The sequence below is a fragment of the Patiria miniata genome, unplaced genomic scaffold, assembly GCF_015706575.1.
Source record: "Patiria miniata isolate m_02_andy unplaced genomic scaffold, ASM1570657v1 HiC_scaffold_6, whole genome shotgun sequence".
Lineage (NCBI taxonomy): Eukaryota > Metazoa > Echinodermata > Asteroidea > Valvatida > Asterinidae > Patiria > Patiria miniata.
In genome coordinates, this window is record NW_024037073.1 from 14562337 (window position 1) to 14578662 (window position 16326).

At 38.2% G+C, this 16326-nt stretch overlaps 1 protein-coding gene across 9 annotated transcripts; it reads left to right on the top strand.

Moving 5' to 3' along the window:
• Positions 1 to 1369: 1369 nt before the first annotated feature.
• LOC119742855 (barrier-to-autointegration factor-like) lies at positions 1370 to 11705 on the top strand. 9 transcript variants are annotated; one of them, XM_038219068.1, is made up of 4 exons: positions 6056 to 6067; positions 8925 to 8927; positions 8964 to 9130; positions 10884 to 11705. In XM_038219068.1, the coding sequence occupies exons 3-4, from the start codon at positions 8993 to 8995 to the stop codon at positions 11028 to 11030; spliced, it is 285 nt and encodes a 94-aa protein (XP_038074996.1). In that variant the 5' UTR covers positions 6056 to 6067; positions 8925 to 8927; positions 8964 to 8992; the 3' UTR covers positions 11031 to 11705. The 9 variants fall into 9 exon arrangements, with proteins under 9 accessions (XP_038074993.1, XP_038074996.1, XP_038074990.1 ...); XM_038219065.1 differs by lacking the exons at positions 6056 to 6067; positions 8925 to 8927 and adding an exon at positions 1370 to 1471; XM_038219062.1 differs by lacking the exons at positions 6056 to 6067; positions 8925 to 8927 and adding an exon at positions 7759 to 7841.
• The last annotated feature ends 4621 nt before the right edge of the window (positions 11706 to 16326 follow it).

The window sequence follows — 16326 nt, forward strand, 5'->3', positions numbered from 1 at the left end:
TAACAAACATCTTGGGTCTAGCCTCTTCAAACGCTGGCATTGGAGTTACTTTAAGATAGTGGATATTTTGCCGGAGGTGACGGCAAACTAACGTTTACTAAAGGTTTGCCGGCGGCAATCCATATCAACAGAGGGCGCTGTACTCTTTAAGATAGGGCTGAATTATAAGATGTATTAAATTCCCTCGAAAAGTTGTGTAGCACGTTTGGTGTAGTGGTTAAGCAAAGGCTCTAGTATTAAAGTGGAAAGACTCGGGGTCGATTCCGACCGCACCACATTTTTAAAGTTTTTTTTCTCATCCCGAAATAAATAAGAATATTCTTCTTTTATTATTTTTACATGTCTCAAACATTTTTTTGCAAAGTATTACATTTTCTTTTTCAGATTTGTGGCTCTGGAGGATTTTTTTTAAAAGGGAAATATAGTCCGAAATTATAAAATGGTCTGAATCCCATCTTGTGAATACGAGGTTACAACGATAATTTTGGCATGGAGCCAGACTAAAATTTGTCACCGGAAAATGTTTGAGTAAAAAAAAAACAGTAAATGCGCATGTTCAGTGCATATCCGGCAAACTAACGTTTACTTAAGGTTTGCCGTCTCCGGCAAAATATACACTGCCTTAATTTAAAGATTGTAGTAAGAGTTTAATATTAAATTCCAGTGATTTACTAATAAACAATTGATTTGTTAATTATTTGCGAATTCTGAGGGTAGGAGATTCATGAACTATGCCCAAAAAGGCAAAATATTCAAACAGGAGAGAGTTTGAAACTAAAAATGGCAATGGTGGACAAGGTTTGGCTAAATGTAAAGAAGGGGAAAATGGCAAATTTTACTTTAAAAATGGTAGCAATTAAAATAAAAAGCTTATAATCTAATAATTACTATTTGTACTTAACAATTGGAATGGATTATCTTGTGATTTAAAAGACCCCCAGCTGCAATAAACAAGATTCTCACGGAACTGGTTAAGCACTCGTCAATCTGCCTATACTTTTGCACGCAGGTAAGTTCCCTATACAATTACACGTAAACATGACATGGAAAGCGTGAAATACGCGAACGAGATGAACCTATCTTTCATTGCAAAAAAATATTAGCTCGGTTCTCGGAAAATTACAATAATTCATGGAGTATTATAATAGCCAAAGGAAAATCGCCCAAAAAATCCGGATTATGAGAGAGAAAGCAAAATTCTGGGGCTCGATTTCAAGTTCGCGCGAAAAGTTCATGCGCGTTTTTGCATAGAGACGTCACAAACGCGTGCGTAATGCGTCTTCTCGCGTGGTTTCGGATTACAATTATAATAATTTATGTGCGCATGCTCAGACTAAGTTTCCGCGGGTGTCATATTTCATTAACGTACGTGAGGTGTGCAACTAATTGGCATGTCATTTCAACATCATATGTCGATCGGTACAGAGGTCAACCATTTGTCAACGCTGAATCTGCAGTCACCAGCCAAAAGGTAAATTGTTTTTAACATTAAAGTCTGGCAATAATGTAGGTTTTCATAATACACAATCACTAAAAGTCTAGCCACCCATAAGTGTATGCAGGCCTTCATTTTTAGAAATTCGTGGAGCTCAGTTAATCGCTCTCCTGGGAAATCCGAGGAGCTCAATTTGAGCACCCAAAATTGCTCTCCTGGGAATTAAGTCCGAGGAGCTCGATTTGCCATGTTTTGTGCTCAAAGTAAAACAATCCAAATCATTTCCTGAAGCCTTTCATATCATGCACACACACTTGCATCAGAACTGAGAAACAGATGCGACTGTTCACTACAAATTGAGTGCTTAATCAATGTCAATTTAATAGGTTTACGTTTTACTTGTTTGTGAATCATCCTGATGTGGAAATAAAAATGAAAAACAACTTGGAGTTGACTTGTGGTTCTTTAGTGTTTCTTGATCAGTTTTCTTTAACTATCATTGTCCGTTTAATAAGAAAATTAATATGTATAAATTGGGTTTTACATTTGTCCCATGATTAAATTAAAGCCGAGTGCTGAGAAGCTCTGACCCAGGAATTTTACTAAAAATCTGGTTTTGTTTAAGTTTGCATATGTATCATGTGGTGTAACCGTGTTTTTGAGGGGTTTTCTAAATTTATATCCAAATTGATCAATAGAGCGCCCTCCAAACAAAAATCCAATTAATTTAAGTCCGGTCATACATCTTCTGTCAAAGAAACACTTTTTTGTCACATAAATCCTCAAAATTAATAAAATAGAAAAGGAAAATAATTATATGAATATTTGGTCTTGGGCACCAAAAATAAAAAGATCGAAAGTATTAAAGGTCACAGAAATGTACAAGTAACGCCATTACAAAATGTCGAATGGTACTACGCACAAACAATGTCACCGTGCACGGGTGGCCAGTTGACCGGCCGCGCTTGCGGGCATAGCCCGGTTGTCGACTCACGGAAAATCGCTCTGCACTATCGTTGTGGGACAAATGAGCTGAACCTTTCGTAAGGTATTTCCAACCCAAACTTGTCAAAAATGAACGCTAGTTTCTTGTAGATGTACCGGAGATCATTTCAAAATGCCGTTCAAAAACTCTGGCTCCCTTTGGAATATCACAACTTCCAGAAAAACGGTGTAATTTCACATCTAGGCCTACCCACTGTTGTCTGGCTGAACAGTTAAAGCTGAAAAAGATGTGCAGATGGCCTCTTATGGCCCATCAGGAGGCTGGCGTAATCTTCTTCTTTGTCTTTGGCATTGTCTGTATGAAACAGAAATTTTATATAAATCATTTAGTTTATGACCAAGTTGAGACAAAAATTGAGAAATGGTTTATAGTTTTTGACAAATCTTGTGCTCCAAGAAAACAATCAAAATTTGTGTCTCTGTACTGACGAGAGACTGGTCTTCATTATGAAATATTAGTGTACCTATTTTTCTTTTTGTTTAAAAGGGTAAAGAGTAAGGTTAGAACCCACCGAAAAAGGATAATTTTAAATTACTGGAAATTTCCTTTTGGTTAGAAACACACCTGCGTTTTATTTTCCATATTATTATGCATTATTTTTAATTGTTCCCCACAAACCTCACCTCCTAGCCTGGGTTGACTCATGCACCCTGGATGTGGAGAGTTGTAACTCTAAAATGAATCCAAACCCCTTAGGCACAACCGCTTCAACACCAAGTATGGGGTGAATTTTTTTAGAGCAAAGGAAAAACATTAAGTGAGAATTTTGCTCACTAAGAAAGATTTCTGTATTTTAAATTTTGAAGTCCGATTTTTTTTTTATCAAAAACCTACTGTGCTATCCGGAAGCTGGACAGAAACAAAATCATTTTGTTTCAATTTTGTTTTCAATTTTGCTCTGAACACCCAGAAATGATCATCAAATTCGACATTTTTAAACAAGGATTAATAGAAATTCTCAACAACAAAAAAAAGATTCATGCCAATATAAATAATGTGCGCCGCGCTAGGGGGCCGTCATCAACAATACTTGTCAATAGCAGCACTGGTTAATACAGTCACACCATGGCCAGTGTTGTATAGGCAGTATGAATGCGTTTGCGGAACCGGCCAAACGACCAGCAGTTACTCTGGTGGGTATAGAAAAAAAATTCAAAGACTTCAAATCTTATATTTGTATGGTGGAATAATGAATAATTTCCGAACAAGTTGCATCTATCGCCATGATTTAATTCCCCTGAACAATCGTGTAGCAGGCCGACAAACATGAAATCATGCTTCCGTGCGCGGCGTTCCATTTCGGCAGTTCGTTAACGGCAAGTGACGGTCGTAGGGGATTTATTTTTAAATGTAAGTGAGTATCCTAAAACTAAAACCATTTTTGAAAAGTAGATTGAATAACCTTTCCATCAGTACTAAAGTTTAAGTCCTTGGCGTTTTCGTCTTCCTGAAAACAATAGCTAGTTTACCGAAATTGCGGAACTGGTCAACTTTGCGGAACCGGTCAATTGACTGTATTAGATCGCGCACAACATAACATTATGAATCCCGGGACATACCGTTATTTCGTTTTTCAAAAAAAAACCGGAAACGAGCCATTGACCGTTTTGTCGTTTTACAGTTTTGTAAAGGTAACGGTATTAAGTCACAAAAAGCATATACCTTGTTATTGTTTTTGTAAATTGTAAAAAGCGATAAACGGTTAGTTGCTTTATTTTTTAGAGTGTTGTTTTACAAAAACATGACAATGTCAAAACGGTCAATAGTCTTGTCGACCATTTTTTTTATTCAGGTTTAAGTTGGCAATTATAGCAATGCATCTTGGAATGTTAATGTGTCCTTGGGACGGGGATCCACTGCCTGTGAAATTGCCTTCCTTACATTTATGTCGTTCTAGTTCTCACGACAGAATTTGAGAATATTGGCTATTAAAGAGCCGCGCTGGACTCCAATTTCCTTCAACATATCTGCAACTTCTTCATACGACCATCCAGGCGCGGATCCAGACGGGGGTACACCCGGCCCGTGCCCCCCCTTTTCGCAACTGTTTTTTTTTTTTTTTACGAGTCGTCTTAGGGCTGGCGGGCATTAAATACATTCCTTTGAGAACATGGCTGTCTTTTTCGTTTTTGAGGAGTCATTATGGCGGGCGGACGGGCGGTTATCAAATCAATCGCTTTGAACATAACTATCATACATAATTATAAACAAAAATATACAATGTATAAGTTTTGAAGGTAGCCTGTCAATCATTGTCTCAAAATTTATTTCAAAGCAAGAATATATTTTTATAAGACACTTTTATTTCCCGGCTGGAATTGGGGGCACATTTAATACAGCACTTGCATTTAATGCTTCATGTCAAAATATATTCCAAAATATATTCTAGAGTAGAACATGTACCGGTACACGAAATAATGTAGGCCATGTGGTTTTTTTTAAATAAATGAAGAATAAAATCGTCATCCCCTTTTTTTATTTTCCCGACCTCAGAGAGAGATTTACGTCTGGTTCTCTAAATATTTTTTTAAAAGCAAAATGATTAAAAAAAACCTAGCCCGTTAAAGTTTGCACTCTAAGTGAATTCTTTTGTAGATTCGAATTATGCTCGGTTTTCTTATTTTTAAATGAATATATCAGGATTAACAACATCCCTCAAATAATAGCGTCAAAATATATTCCAAAATATATTCTAGAGTAAATAATGTAAGCCATGCGTTTAATTTTTTAAATACACGAAGAATTAATCGTCATCCCTTTTATATTGTCCCGGCCTCAGATAGAGAGAGACATCAAATAAATAGGGGTTATTTTAATACGATTTAGTATGTCTTGTTCTCTCGATTTATTTTTAAAGTAAAACGATTTCAAACACCCTAGCCCATTAAGTTCTGAACTCTCAGTTAATTCTTTTGTAGATTCCAGGGGAAATTTTAATACGAATTATGCTTAGTTTTTCCTAATTTTAAAAGGAATACGGAGAAGATCATCAACAGCCCTTTGACTTCAAACTTAATTTCAAAATGTATTCCGAAATAATTATATTCTAGAGTAACATTTACAACACTTGCAGAATGCAGACAATTCATTTCGTCTTAAATTATTTAGCCTGCAGACTTCAAAAGAACATGGAAAAAATGGTGGTTAAAGTGTATGCAAGTGTATATACAAATTAAGTATATATGACCGCAGTTACCACACATTATACTGGGACTCAAAAGTGAAGCCAATCACATCCGCGCGAGCTCGATTTACACCATAAACAAACCCACACACACAGGAACACACAAACGGGATGATAATGGAGAAAATACGAATTGAACTAAAATCACCAATTACATTACATGGTAAAAGAAAGAAAATACCAGGAGAGGGGCAAAACTAAAAGGATATTATTAATGATGATGGAAGCAAAAAAAAAAAACCCAAAAAATGAAACGACAATAACATCAACCAAAATGGGGTGGGGTGGGGGTAGGGGCTGCTTGGGGCCAAGGGCGGATCCGGGGGGGGGGGGCAAAGGGTGCCATGGCCCCCCCCAAACGAAAGCAAGGTTTTTTTTTATATGACATCGCAAAAAAGGCAGGCAATGAGTACACCACCATCTTTTCCTCAAAAAAACATTGGTTAAAGTGGTCAGAAATTGCCTCAGATCGCACCACAGAGCATCTAGAATTCAAAAAATTTTCGGGGCCCTTAAGCGGGCCCCGAACCCCACGCCGTAATTTTTTGACCCACTTTTTTGGAGGACCAAATTTGTTTTTGGCCCCCCCCCCCCAAAAAAAATTGTGTTCTGGATCCGCCCTTGCTTGGGGCAGGCTGTCCCTTAATGAAATTCAATTTATTTTATTTTCTTTGTTTGCAAGGCAAATTTCTGGGTAGAAATGTATGTTTTAATAGCAAACATGACTTTTTTTGGATCGCTCGCTCCGCTCGCTCGCAAAATAACACATTTCACATTTTTTTTTTCACCCGGGGCTGTCATCAGCACCTTCTAATTTTGGGGTTCCTTTTCAGCTAACATCAACAGTGACTTTAAATTCTATATTTGATAGAAAAAAAAAAGTATTATTAAAATTAAAAAATAAACATTGTGAATTTTGCTCTTAATGGCTTAAAATACTCATGAGGTAGGAGAGAACATCTAAAATCGTAGAGCTTCCAGTGCCCTCAACCCTGCCTGCAAGGGATTTCGCGCTTCAGTCTCGTTATGTGTGCAACGCGCACAAAGTTTTTGTGCCCCCCCTTTTTGAAAATCCTGGATCCGCCCCTGCGACCATCCTGTATCCATTGTGAAATGTCCCCCTTGAAATTTTTTTTAGCGCCATATTTGTTTGCAACTCTTCAAGCCGGCCCCACCAACTGAATCGCAGTAGATGGGGTCAGGGTCACGCCAGGAATCACACCACGCACGAATTATTATGCCGAGGTAACACTTCTTCGTGCACGGCATATGGTCCCCTATAGTCCACCCCGGCCGGCCTTGCCCACCAAAAGTACCCGGCCACAAAATGCATTACGGACTGTTAACTATGACACTGAAGTAAAAGGAAAAAAAACAGTCTGTATTGAATACTGACCGTTTTGCTGTTTTTCAAAGTTATTTGTGTAAAACTGTAAAACAAAAATCATTGATCGTTACGCTGTTGATGAAAGTTATGAAACTGATAAAACGGAATAACTGTATTTATCTTAATACCGTTTGACCGTTTTACAAAACTGTAAAACAACAAAACGGTCAATGGCTCGTTTACTGTTTTGTTTTTGAGGAAATACAAAACGCCGTAAAACGAAATAACGGTATGTCCCGGAATTATTATGTACCCCGTATACCGTACGCGTTATGCGTGGGAATTGGAACCGTACAGTCGCCCACACACCACACTCAACACGTGTGCTTGGGCCGCCCATTTGGAAGCACGTCCATTTTATCGAAAATAGGGGTGTTGGATTTACAAAGTAGGTGGGTAACTTTTAAGTGCTCAGCCCATCCATTCCATAATTGTTTTGTGTTTTCACTTCATCAAAGGTTTATTTATTAAGTTTTACATTATAAATATTTATAAACTAATTTATAAACTGATCTCAACCGAAATTATTATTTCATTTTATTCACTTAACGGCGGTGCACGTCTGAATGACGATCCTGCCAGTAACCTTGATCATAATGGAACGTGCTACATGTCGTTGATGAAAAGAAAATTAACATTTATAAATATTCATAACACATTGATTGACATTACACTTCACCGCATTAACCAATAACCGCGAAGTTCAGGAACGATGAATATTTATTTTCATAAAATTTACATGCGCCATAAACAGCGTGTTCGATTACTCACTCGAGTAACTGCGATGTTTACAAAATCCTTGCGATGATTATGGGTGGATTTTACGTGGGTATTCGACTTACTTTTGTTGATTTTTTTTGCAACAAAATCGTTCAAACATCGGGATGACAAGTTAAGAAATCAAGTATATAAAATTTGGACTGACAAGATTTTACTGTTGGCTTTTATGTAGACAAAAACTGGAGTAGACAATAAAGCTTACAAATTTACCCAGGAGCGCAACTATTCGCGCGCCAGAAACCGTGTTAAGGAGCGCGATCGCGCTCGCGCTCCTTAAAAATTTTTCAGATGATGACTATCCATCGCAACCTGTAAAAAAGAGGATAGGCTGCTTTATAACTTTGCGTCGGATTTATCGCACAAGCAAGATTTTTTTCAAAGTACCGTTACTCGAGATATTTTGATATATCTCTTATGATATAAAAATTGAAAAAAAAAACCCGCTTAGTCACTATAACGATGATGTCATAAGGGAAGTGACACTTCCCCTCGTCTTAATATAACGATGATGTCATAAATACACTGCAATGTGCTTTTCTATATGTTGTGTATAAATGGTAGATTTACAAAATGTTTTGTTAAAGTAACATGTTTTTAAATAAATTTCAAACTTGTTTATTTATTTATAAGTGACTGTAGACTCGCGCACCAGTCGCTGTGAGTCTGTGTTGTGTAAATATGAAGAGCCTGGCCTGATTTCGAGACTGAGATATTGAGAGGGGGATATATTGGGAGAGGGGCGGGAAATCATTGGGGAGGTATTTTTTTGCCGCGGGGGATTTTGATTAGATTTTTTCTAAAAATTGGGATCGGGAGATTTTGATCAGATTTTTTTCTAAAATTGGGATCGGGGGATTTTGATTAGATTTTTTCTAAAAATTTGACGCTGGGGATTTTTAGAAACGAGAGCGACGTGTTCAGGCTTGCCACAGATTTTCCATTTTGATCTGGTACCCCCACTATCACTACTACTCGCTGACCACCTGCATGTAATAGTGACATTTTGTGGGATGGTTCCACCATTTTCTAAAGAGGAGAGATTATCTTGTCTTCAGCATGCCCCGGGGAATATCGATACATTCACACCATGACAGGGAATAATCAGAACCCACAGGAAAGATTCTAACAACAGAGTGTTCAGATTGTGTCCACTGTGTCTCATTCTTTCCAGCTCGTACTTGAACCTTTTCTCCAGCAAGCATGGCTGAAGGGGCACAGACAACCACCAACAAACACAGGCAATTTGTATCTGAACCCATGCGGGACAAAGCAGTGACGGAACTGGGTGGAATCGGCCCGGCATCTGGTGAGAAGTTAGGAGAGGCCGGATTTGAAAAGGTGAGATAACTACAACACCTTTGATTATGGATCAGTAACAGTGAAGGAACAAAAGGCTACTCATTCCGAACACAGCCTCAGAATCTCTCAAGGCAGAGATATAAGAGTCTGAATACCAGCTGGTGTCTCATTGACTGATTGGCCTGTGAAGCAGTGTTGTAGTCGAGTACTTTTTGCCGAGTGCTGAGTACTGCCGAGTACCTATAGGTTGCCGAGTACGAGTACCAGTATTTGTGCTTCCGGGTACAAGAACAAGTCTCCGAGTTACTTGAACGTCCAAGTACAAGTACTTGTAGTTGTACTACCGAGTATGAGTACTTGTATTTTGAGTACGAGTACAAGTATGAGCACGAGTATTACCAAATACGACACCAGGTACATTGTGCTGGAATTAAGCCTTAAATGATATGTACTGTTAATCACTTGTGATTAACTGCTTTTTCAATCTTTTTCAATCTGCTTTTTCAATCTGCTGTTCGAGTATGAGTACCATCATATCGAGTACGAGTACTTTGACATTCAAGTACGAGTACGAGTACTCCAAAAAAAGTACTCGAGTAGCACTTGAGTGCGAGTACCAAATACTACAACACTGCTGTGAAGTAGGGGTCAACTTAATGTGAAAGAAGTACTACTGGAGAACTTTGCTAATAAAACTACAGGGAAAGTTACATTACCAAGGTGATACTGATATAGTAATAAGATTTCAGGACCACTGAAGGTGTTACCTATCCTCATTTATGAGGTCAGATCTCCAGTCTAATTTACCCCTATCCAGGAGAACAAAGTCACCCACCCACTAAGATGGCTGCAGTGCATAAGGTCTACAGCTCCAAATATCAAAATAACTTATCCAACAAGGCTAGGGTAGGCTGTGGACCTGGTACACCTTTCTCAACTGTGAGAAATAGCGAGAGATTATGCTGTCATTGGCCTTTTCTAAAATGCCATCTTAGCATGACATTTATGCACATTCATTGAAAATTTGCTGATAAAGCTCAGCGTCACACATCACAAATCTTGTTCTAAATAGCAAGGGCGTCAATTACTTCTCAGAAGTGGGGGGGGGGGGGGACATACCTTGATCAGCTCTTATGTGAAGCGCAAAGCCCTGACAGCGTGGGGTTCGTGACCCGCTGAAGGGTCGAAAAAATGTTGGATTCTAGATGCTCTGTTGTGCAATCTGAGGCAATTTCTGACCACAAAATGTCATCTTTCGCAAAATGTCATCTTTTAAACATCATTTTCAAGTTTGGAGTCATTTAGTCATGAAGTCATAGCTATTTTGAGCTATAGAATCATTATAGTAGGCTGTAATTTTTATTCGGGGACGAAAAAGCGGGGGGGGGGGGGGGGGGGGGGGGGGGAGGACAAACGATATATCCCCCACTTAAAAAAGTGGGAGGACTTGTCTCTCCCCCCCCCCTCCATCCCCCACTGATTGCACCCATGCTAAATGTGACATGACATGCTGATGACATTCAGAAGCAGCGCGGATGATATCGAGCGTAATGCAGGGCTCAATTATGCATGACTGAACATAAACAATGCTGGGTACAGTCTGCAATCTTGACACAATGCATCCCTCAAAACCAACTGACACCCATTCAGCCTCAATCCTCCAAAATCCTCCATAATCTTCCGGAGGATTAAGGAGGACTGAGGAGGGTTTAGGATAAACTTAATGTGCATGATCTTAAAACAATAATTGTAAAAGTATGACATTGCATTCTTATTTCATGTCCCACTCTAGGCCTACAATGTTCTCGGTCAGTTCCTGGTGCTGAACAAAGACAAACAGCTCTTCACTGATTGGCTGAAGGCAAGGACACCGGCTAATAACAAGTGTGCCAACGATTGCTATAATTGCCTCAAAGATTGGAGTGATGCCTTTGTGTAAGGACACAATACTGGAGAACAAATTACGGCCATGGGGATCAAAAATTTAGACGATTTTTTTATATAATATTTTGTCGCAAATTTAACAAGTGGACACCGTAACTAACGTTAAATAAAATGAGAGATTTAGCTGTTAATCCATTTTAATAGCAGATCAATTGAAAATTTTATGACCACAGTGTCTCACAGTAAGGACCTCAGAGGGAAATTCATCCATTAAACATTATGTTCCTTTCACGATCTTATATGGACCTCTTTCGACAATCTCTGTATCAAAATGTTACATAAGTTACATGTGGACACCACATAGTGGTCATAAAATATGTCCACAGAGTGGTTCTCCTTTCTAAATTCTATGTAATTTGACTACAACTTCAGTAAATGAAAATAAAAAATGGTTAAATGTAAACAATTATTTTGCCCAAATTGAAAATGGCATCTTATTGGCTCCAGTCTTGTAATACAAATTGTATGTAACTAAAGCCTCTGGTTTTAACTCTGTGGACTAGCACACATTAATGAGTGTGCATTGTATTTCCCTGTACACGCGTAGTTTATTATAAATGTGTATAAATTCAACTCAGCATCGCAGAATTGTAAATTTGTCATCATAATTCAATTGCAAGTCATCGCTGTCTCTACTCAATTGACAAGCTATCTCTCACTTTAACTGAAACAAGTGCATTTGTTCATTCTTCATGATGTGTTAAATGCAACTTGCTATGAAATTGGGCTTGTCATTGTCTCATTCACAACACTGCAGTGCGGATGGGGTATGGATTGGACAGAAAATGTCTCTAACGATGTGCCACCTTATGGAACAGTCTTCATGTCACTGTGATTAGGCCACACACACACTCTTGATGATGTGAATGAATGGGGTTCTTTAGATCCTTAAAAACAAACTTCTGTCGCTTCAATATCAATATACCTTAATATCAATTCTCAGTAAATTTGCTCAGCATCCTTATCTGCTTAGAAAGGTCTGTCTGGGATGTCCATGAAATTAAGCATTTTGGCTAAATAACTGGAAACTGCTTACTGCTTATTAAATTCAAACGATAAGCATAAATATGCAGAGAATCTCACAAGCAAAAAAAGCAACTTATTGCTTTGGATTACCTGTTATTGCTAATTAGAACTTCTCTGCGAAAAAGTCACAGAAATAGTCACGCATGAGTCCAGAATGATCACATTTTGCTAAGAATAATTTTCAGTGATCAGCATTTCTTACGAGTTTTCTCCCTGACATTGGTCTGCTGTTGCCACTTATGGAAACTTAATGAGGTACCGATATATAGACGGATTGCATTCAGCAGCCATCTTTGGGGCGTGTTTTGTTATGTTAATTCATTAACAATCAATGCACAAGATGTCTAACTCATGTGTATTCCTGTTCAACAAAAGCACCCACCTTGTACATGGCTGCAGTGCAAACAGCTTTAATATTTGTCGTGAATCACTTTTAATCAGAATTGACATTGTACATAAAAATAGTTATGCTGCGGGGCTTTTCAAGAGGTTGTGGAATGCTCGAAAACATTTCCGTCATTTTTCGGGTATATGTAGCCTAAGAAATGAGTACAAAGGGTACTTTTGAGAGCTGTTTTTCAGGTCCTGTTTCGACCCGAACGTACAATTTGTGTAAAAGTCGTCGTTGGGGGCAGCAAACAAAACATAGTAAATCGTGACGTAATAAACAGGACTCGTTTATGCTACGGGAGTCCTGTTTATTACGTCACGATTTACTATGTTTTGTTTGCTGCCCCCAACGATGACTTTTACACAAATTGCACGTTCGGGTCGAAACAGGACCTGAAAAACAGCTCTCAAAAGTACCTTTTGTACTCATTTAATGACGGACACAATAGTCGTTTTTATTTCATCACACCTTGGGCTACATATACCCGAAAAAAGACGGAAATGTCTTCGAGTATTCCACAACCTCTTTAATAGTCAGTAATATAACAATTTAAAAGGTATGCTTTATATTGCATGTACATGTATATTAACCAAGTTTGAAAAATTCACATTAATCAGAATTGCTTATTGATGAAGGACCACATAGTACAGATGCCAATAAAGTTGTATTTTATCCTCGAAAACAAAATGGTTTGCATCCATCCCAGCTACTTTCAATTTTTGTTTTCATGATATTGCTGTTGATGCTTGTACAATGTTTACAATATCTGTCACTATTGAACAAACCTATAATAAAAACATGGCAAGGAGAGATGGGGGGGGGGCCCTCTTTCAGGGTTTTCTTTACATTTTCTGAGAATTTCTTAAAGGTTTTAGGATTTATATGAAACATATATCTGGACCACCAGTCAAAGAAGACTGTGGAGAGGCCTTGCCGGCTTACTTATTGGGACTTTTTCCTTTCCAAAACGAGTGGGTAGGACAAGGCCGGAGAAAAATAATGGTATTTAAAAAAAAATCAAGAAGTAAAGGCATTTTTAGTCACTGGTTGTTGACATGTTTAAACATTTTTATTACCAAAAATTTAAAAGGTATACATGTACATCAAATGTCACAGAAAACAAAAAAATCTCCATAAATGACGGAGAAAGCAATAACTTTCTATTAAGAGTATCTGTCAAATAATTTGTTCATATGAAAACTGCACTGAAATTGTGACAGTTTAAATGAACTGATAAGGCATTAAGTAACAATCTACTTTGTTTAATTCATGATTGAAAGTACTGTTTGATGCTCCAACAGAAAGATGCGAGGCATACTGGCAAAATGAGACGGAACTGGGCCCAGGCCGTAGTGGAGAAAAATGCAAAAAAACTGAATGGGTTATTTTTTTTTTCTTTGATTTTCAAATTTATTGCGATTTGTTATCTTTGATGTCTACTACACATCTATTAAAATAAAAATAATATAAACATTGTTGAATTGAAGTGTTTTTAAGGCAACACAATTGGCATGTTTCATTTTCACAAATACAAAACTCAAAACTTTACAGACTTTTTCCTCAGTATTTTACTTTATTTCTTGACATGTTGATAAATGCTAATTTGAAACGGCCATAACTTGTCAACAAAATATCCAATTGAAGTGCAACAAACTGTATTGTAAGGAGACTCCATTCTCTTTCCTGCTACCTGCAAACCCTCATTTCAACCTCTGCCCAGTTCTGTCTCATTTTGCCAGAACGCCTCACAAACGGAACAAAAAAGTCCCTAAATAAAACAAAAAATACATTTTTTTGCATGTAGATAAAACATGTACATGTATGGTAGTTATTATAAGCATCATTAAAAGTAACACTACAACAAAAAACTGCTTAAATATCAAATTTTACTGAAATAGAGAATACCCTGATATATATCACAGCTTTATTAGCCGTTTTCTTCAGCACCAATTCACATCAAGTACATGTATTATGCCTATGAATATTCAAAAATATCAGTACATAAAGTCAGTACTGAGCAGACGACAATAAGTTCATTAATTTTTACATTTTTTTTCCTGATTTGAAAGAAAAATTAAGTTCTTAGCAGGAACACATTTGTAGGAGATAAAAGTGACTTGAATAGCTCTGTCCATATGAAGTGATCTTTCCTCATATGAAAAGGAACACACAAAATGTACAAAAAAAACCCAATTTATTGAAATATGTTTCTGATTCATTCATTATTTCAACTTGGTGCAGATTACATGCACTGTATTTAAAAAAAAAAATCAATTCTAAATTTTCACAATTTTCTAAGTGACTGTTCATACAAAGAAGGAAAATAAAATCTATTCTTCAGACCTATGTACAATTTCATGGAGATTATATCCATGAAGATATCTTGATCGTTCAAGTAGAAAAAAAGTTAGATTTTAAATGGAAGCAGATCGTCATAAGAATTTACAAAAGCTATTGCACTCTTGAAAAAAAAATAATTCATGAAGTGTCCTCCATTAATAAATGGTTTCTTATTTTTGTCTTCTGCACCAAAAGAGAGGGTTAGGTGACCGCTGGAACGGACGTTCGAACAGTGATGTAGTGCCTTGATGCTTGGCCTTAAGGCTGCCTTAAGGCTGGACTTTAGGGCCTTGGCCTTGAGGCTTGAGGGCAGTAGCCTTGGCCTTGGCCTTGAGGGTTAGGCCTTGGCCTTGAGGGTTAGGCCTTGGCCTTGAGGGTTAAGCCTTGGCCTTAAGGCTTGAGGGTCAAAGCCTTGGCCTTGAGGGTCAAAGCCTTTGCTCCAACACTGTTCGAACACATTGACGCTGATGCTCGTGCAAAGACCCAACTGGTTTGCACACTTGGAATGGAAGAAGTCGTGCATACTTCATGTGCTCCAATCAGTACGCCCATGCAGTGTGTGCCTCCAACTGGAGCGCTTTTGCAAGTTGTGAAAAGCGCCACCAACTGTCCGTGTGACCGCAGTCTATCCCGTTCGTTAGGCCCCCCAAAAAAAGGTCTCTGGTCTGCGCGCGCGTCACCGTAACCATGCCAAAAAACTGCCAAAGTCACTGGTTTGACTGGAATCCTGCTGCTGCACCGTTTTAACGTGTTTTTAGATGGGGTTACGATCGAGTATAAGCTTTATGTGACCTCTCTGGGCTCCCATATACTTTGCACTCAATTTAGTTGGGCACCTTTTGCAGACGGTGTTGTAATTTGGTAATTGTGCGTCTGGAAGCCAGACTAAGGGAGCGACAGTCAGGAATCTGGAACCTGTAAGTGCTTTTTAATTAAGGTATGGAGCATACTGGAGACTTTTTTGTTGGCCTTAGTGTGACTTTACTTCAGTTTAAACCACGCCCACTGGCCTTTAAGTAGCATTGGAACCATTGGAACCGGAAGCTAATGCAGCTTGAGTGTTTATCCAATGGGCGCTAGTAATCAGTGGTGCACTCGCGTGTATGACATTTTTACTAACGAACTGGATAGGCAAAGGCTTGCATTTCCGACTTTTGTGGGATATTTGATAGCACATCTGGGCTAAGACAATAAATTTATATATGAATACATCCGTTTCTGTAATCGACTCAGAAGTTAAGTATTGCTGTGTAACCATAAATTATGTATGATCTATAAAAGCCATGCATGAACAGCAGATGGTGTTTCTTGACCTCTGGTGAGATCTCCATGTGCAGGACTCGCAACGTGCGTGCACACTCTAAAGCATGTATGGTAGTAAGTACACATGATTTATTTTCGTATGAATGTACAAATACCCATTGGTCTTCTCATGAATGCCAGACGCAATGCATCAAGGAGTTTCCCCTAAAAGGCAGTTCCTACTTCATGCGAATGAGAATGCGATGCGAATTTGACGTCATGGCATGCACGA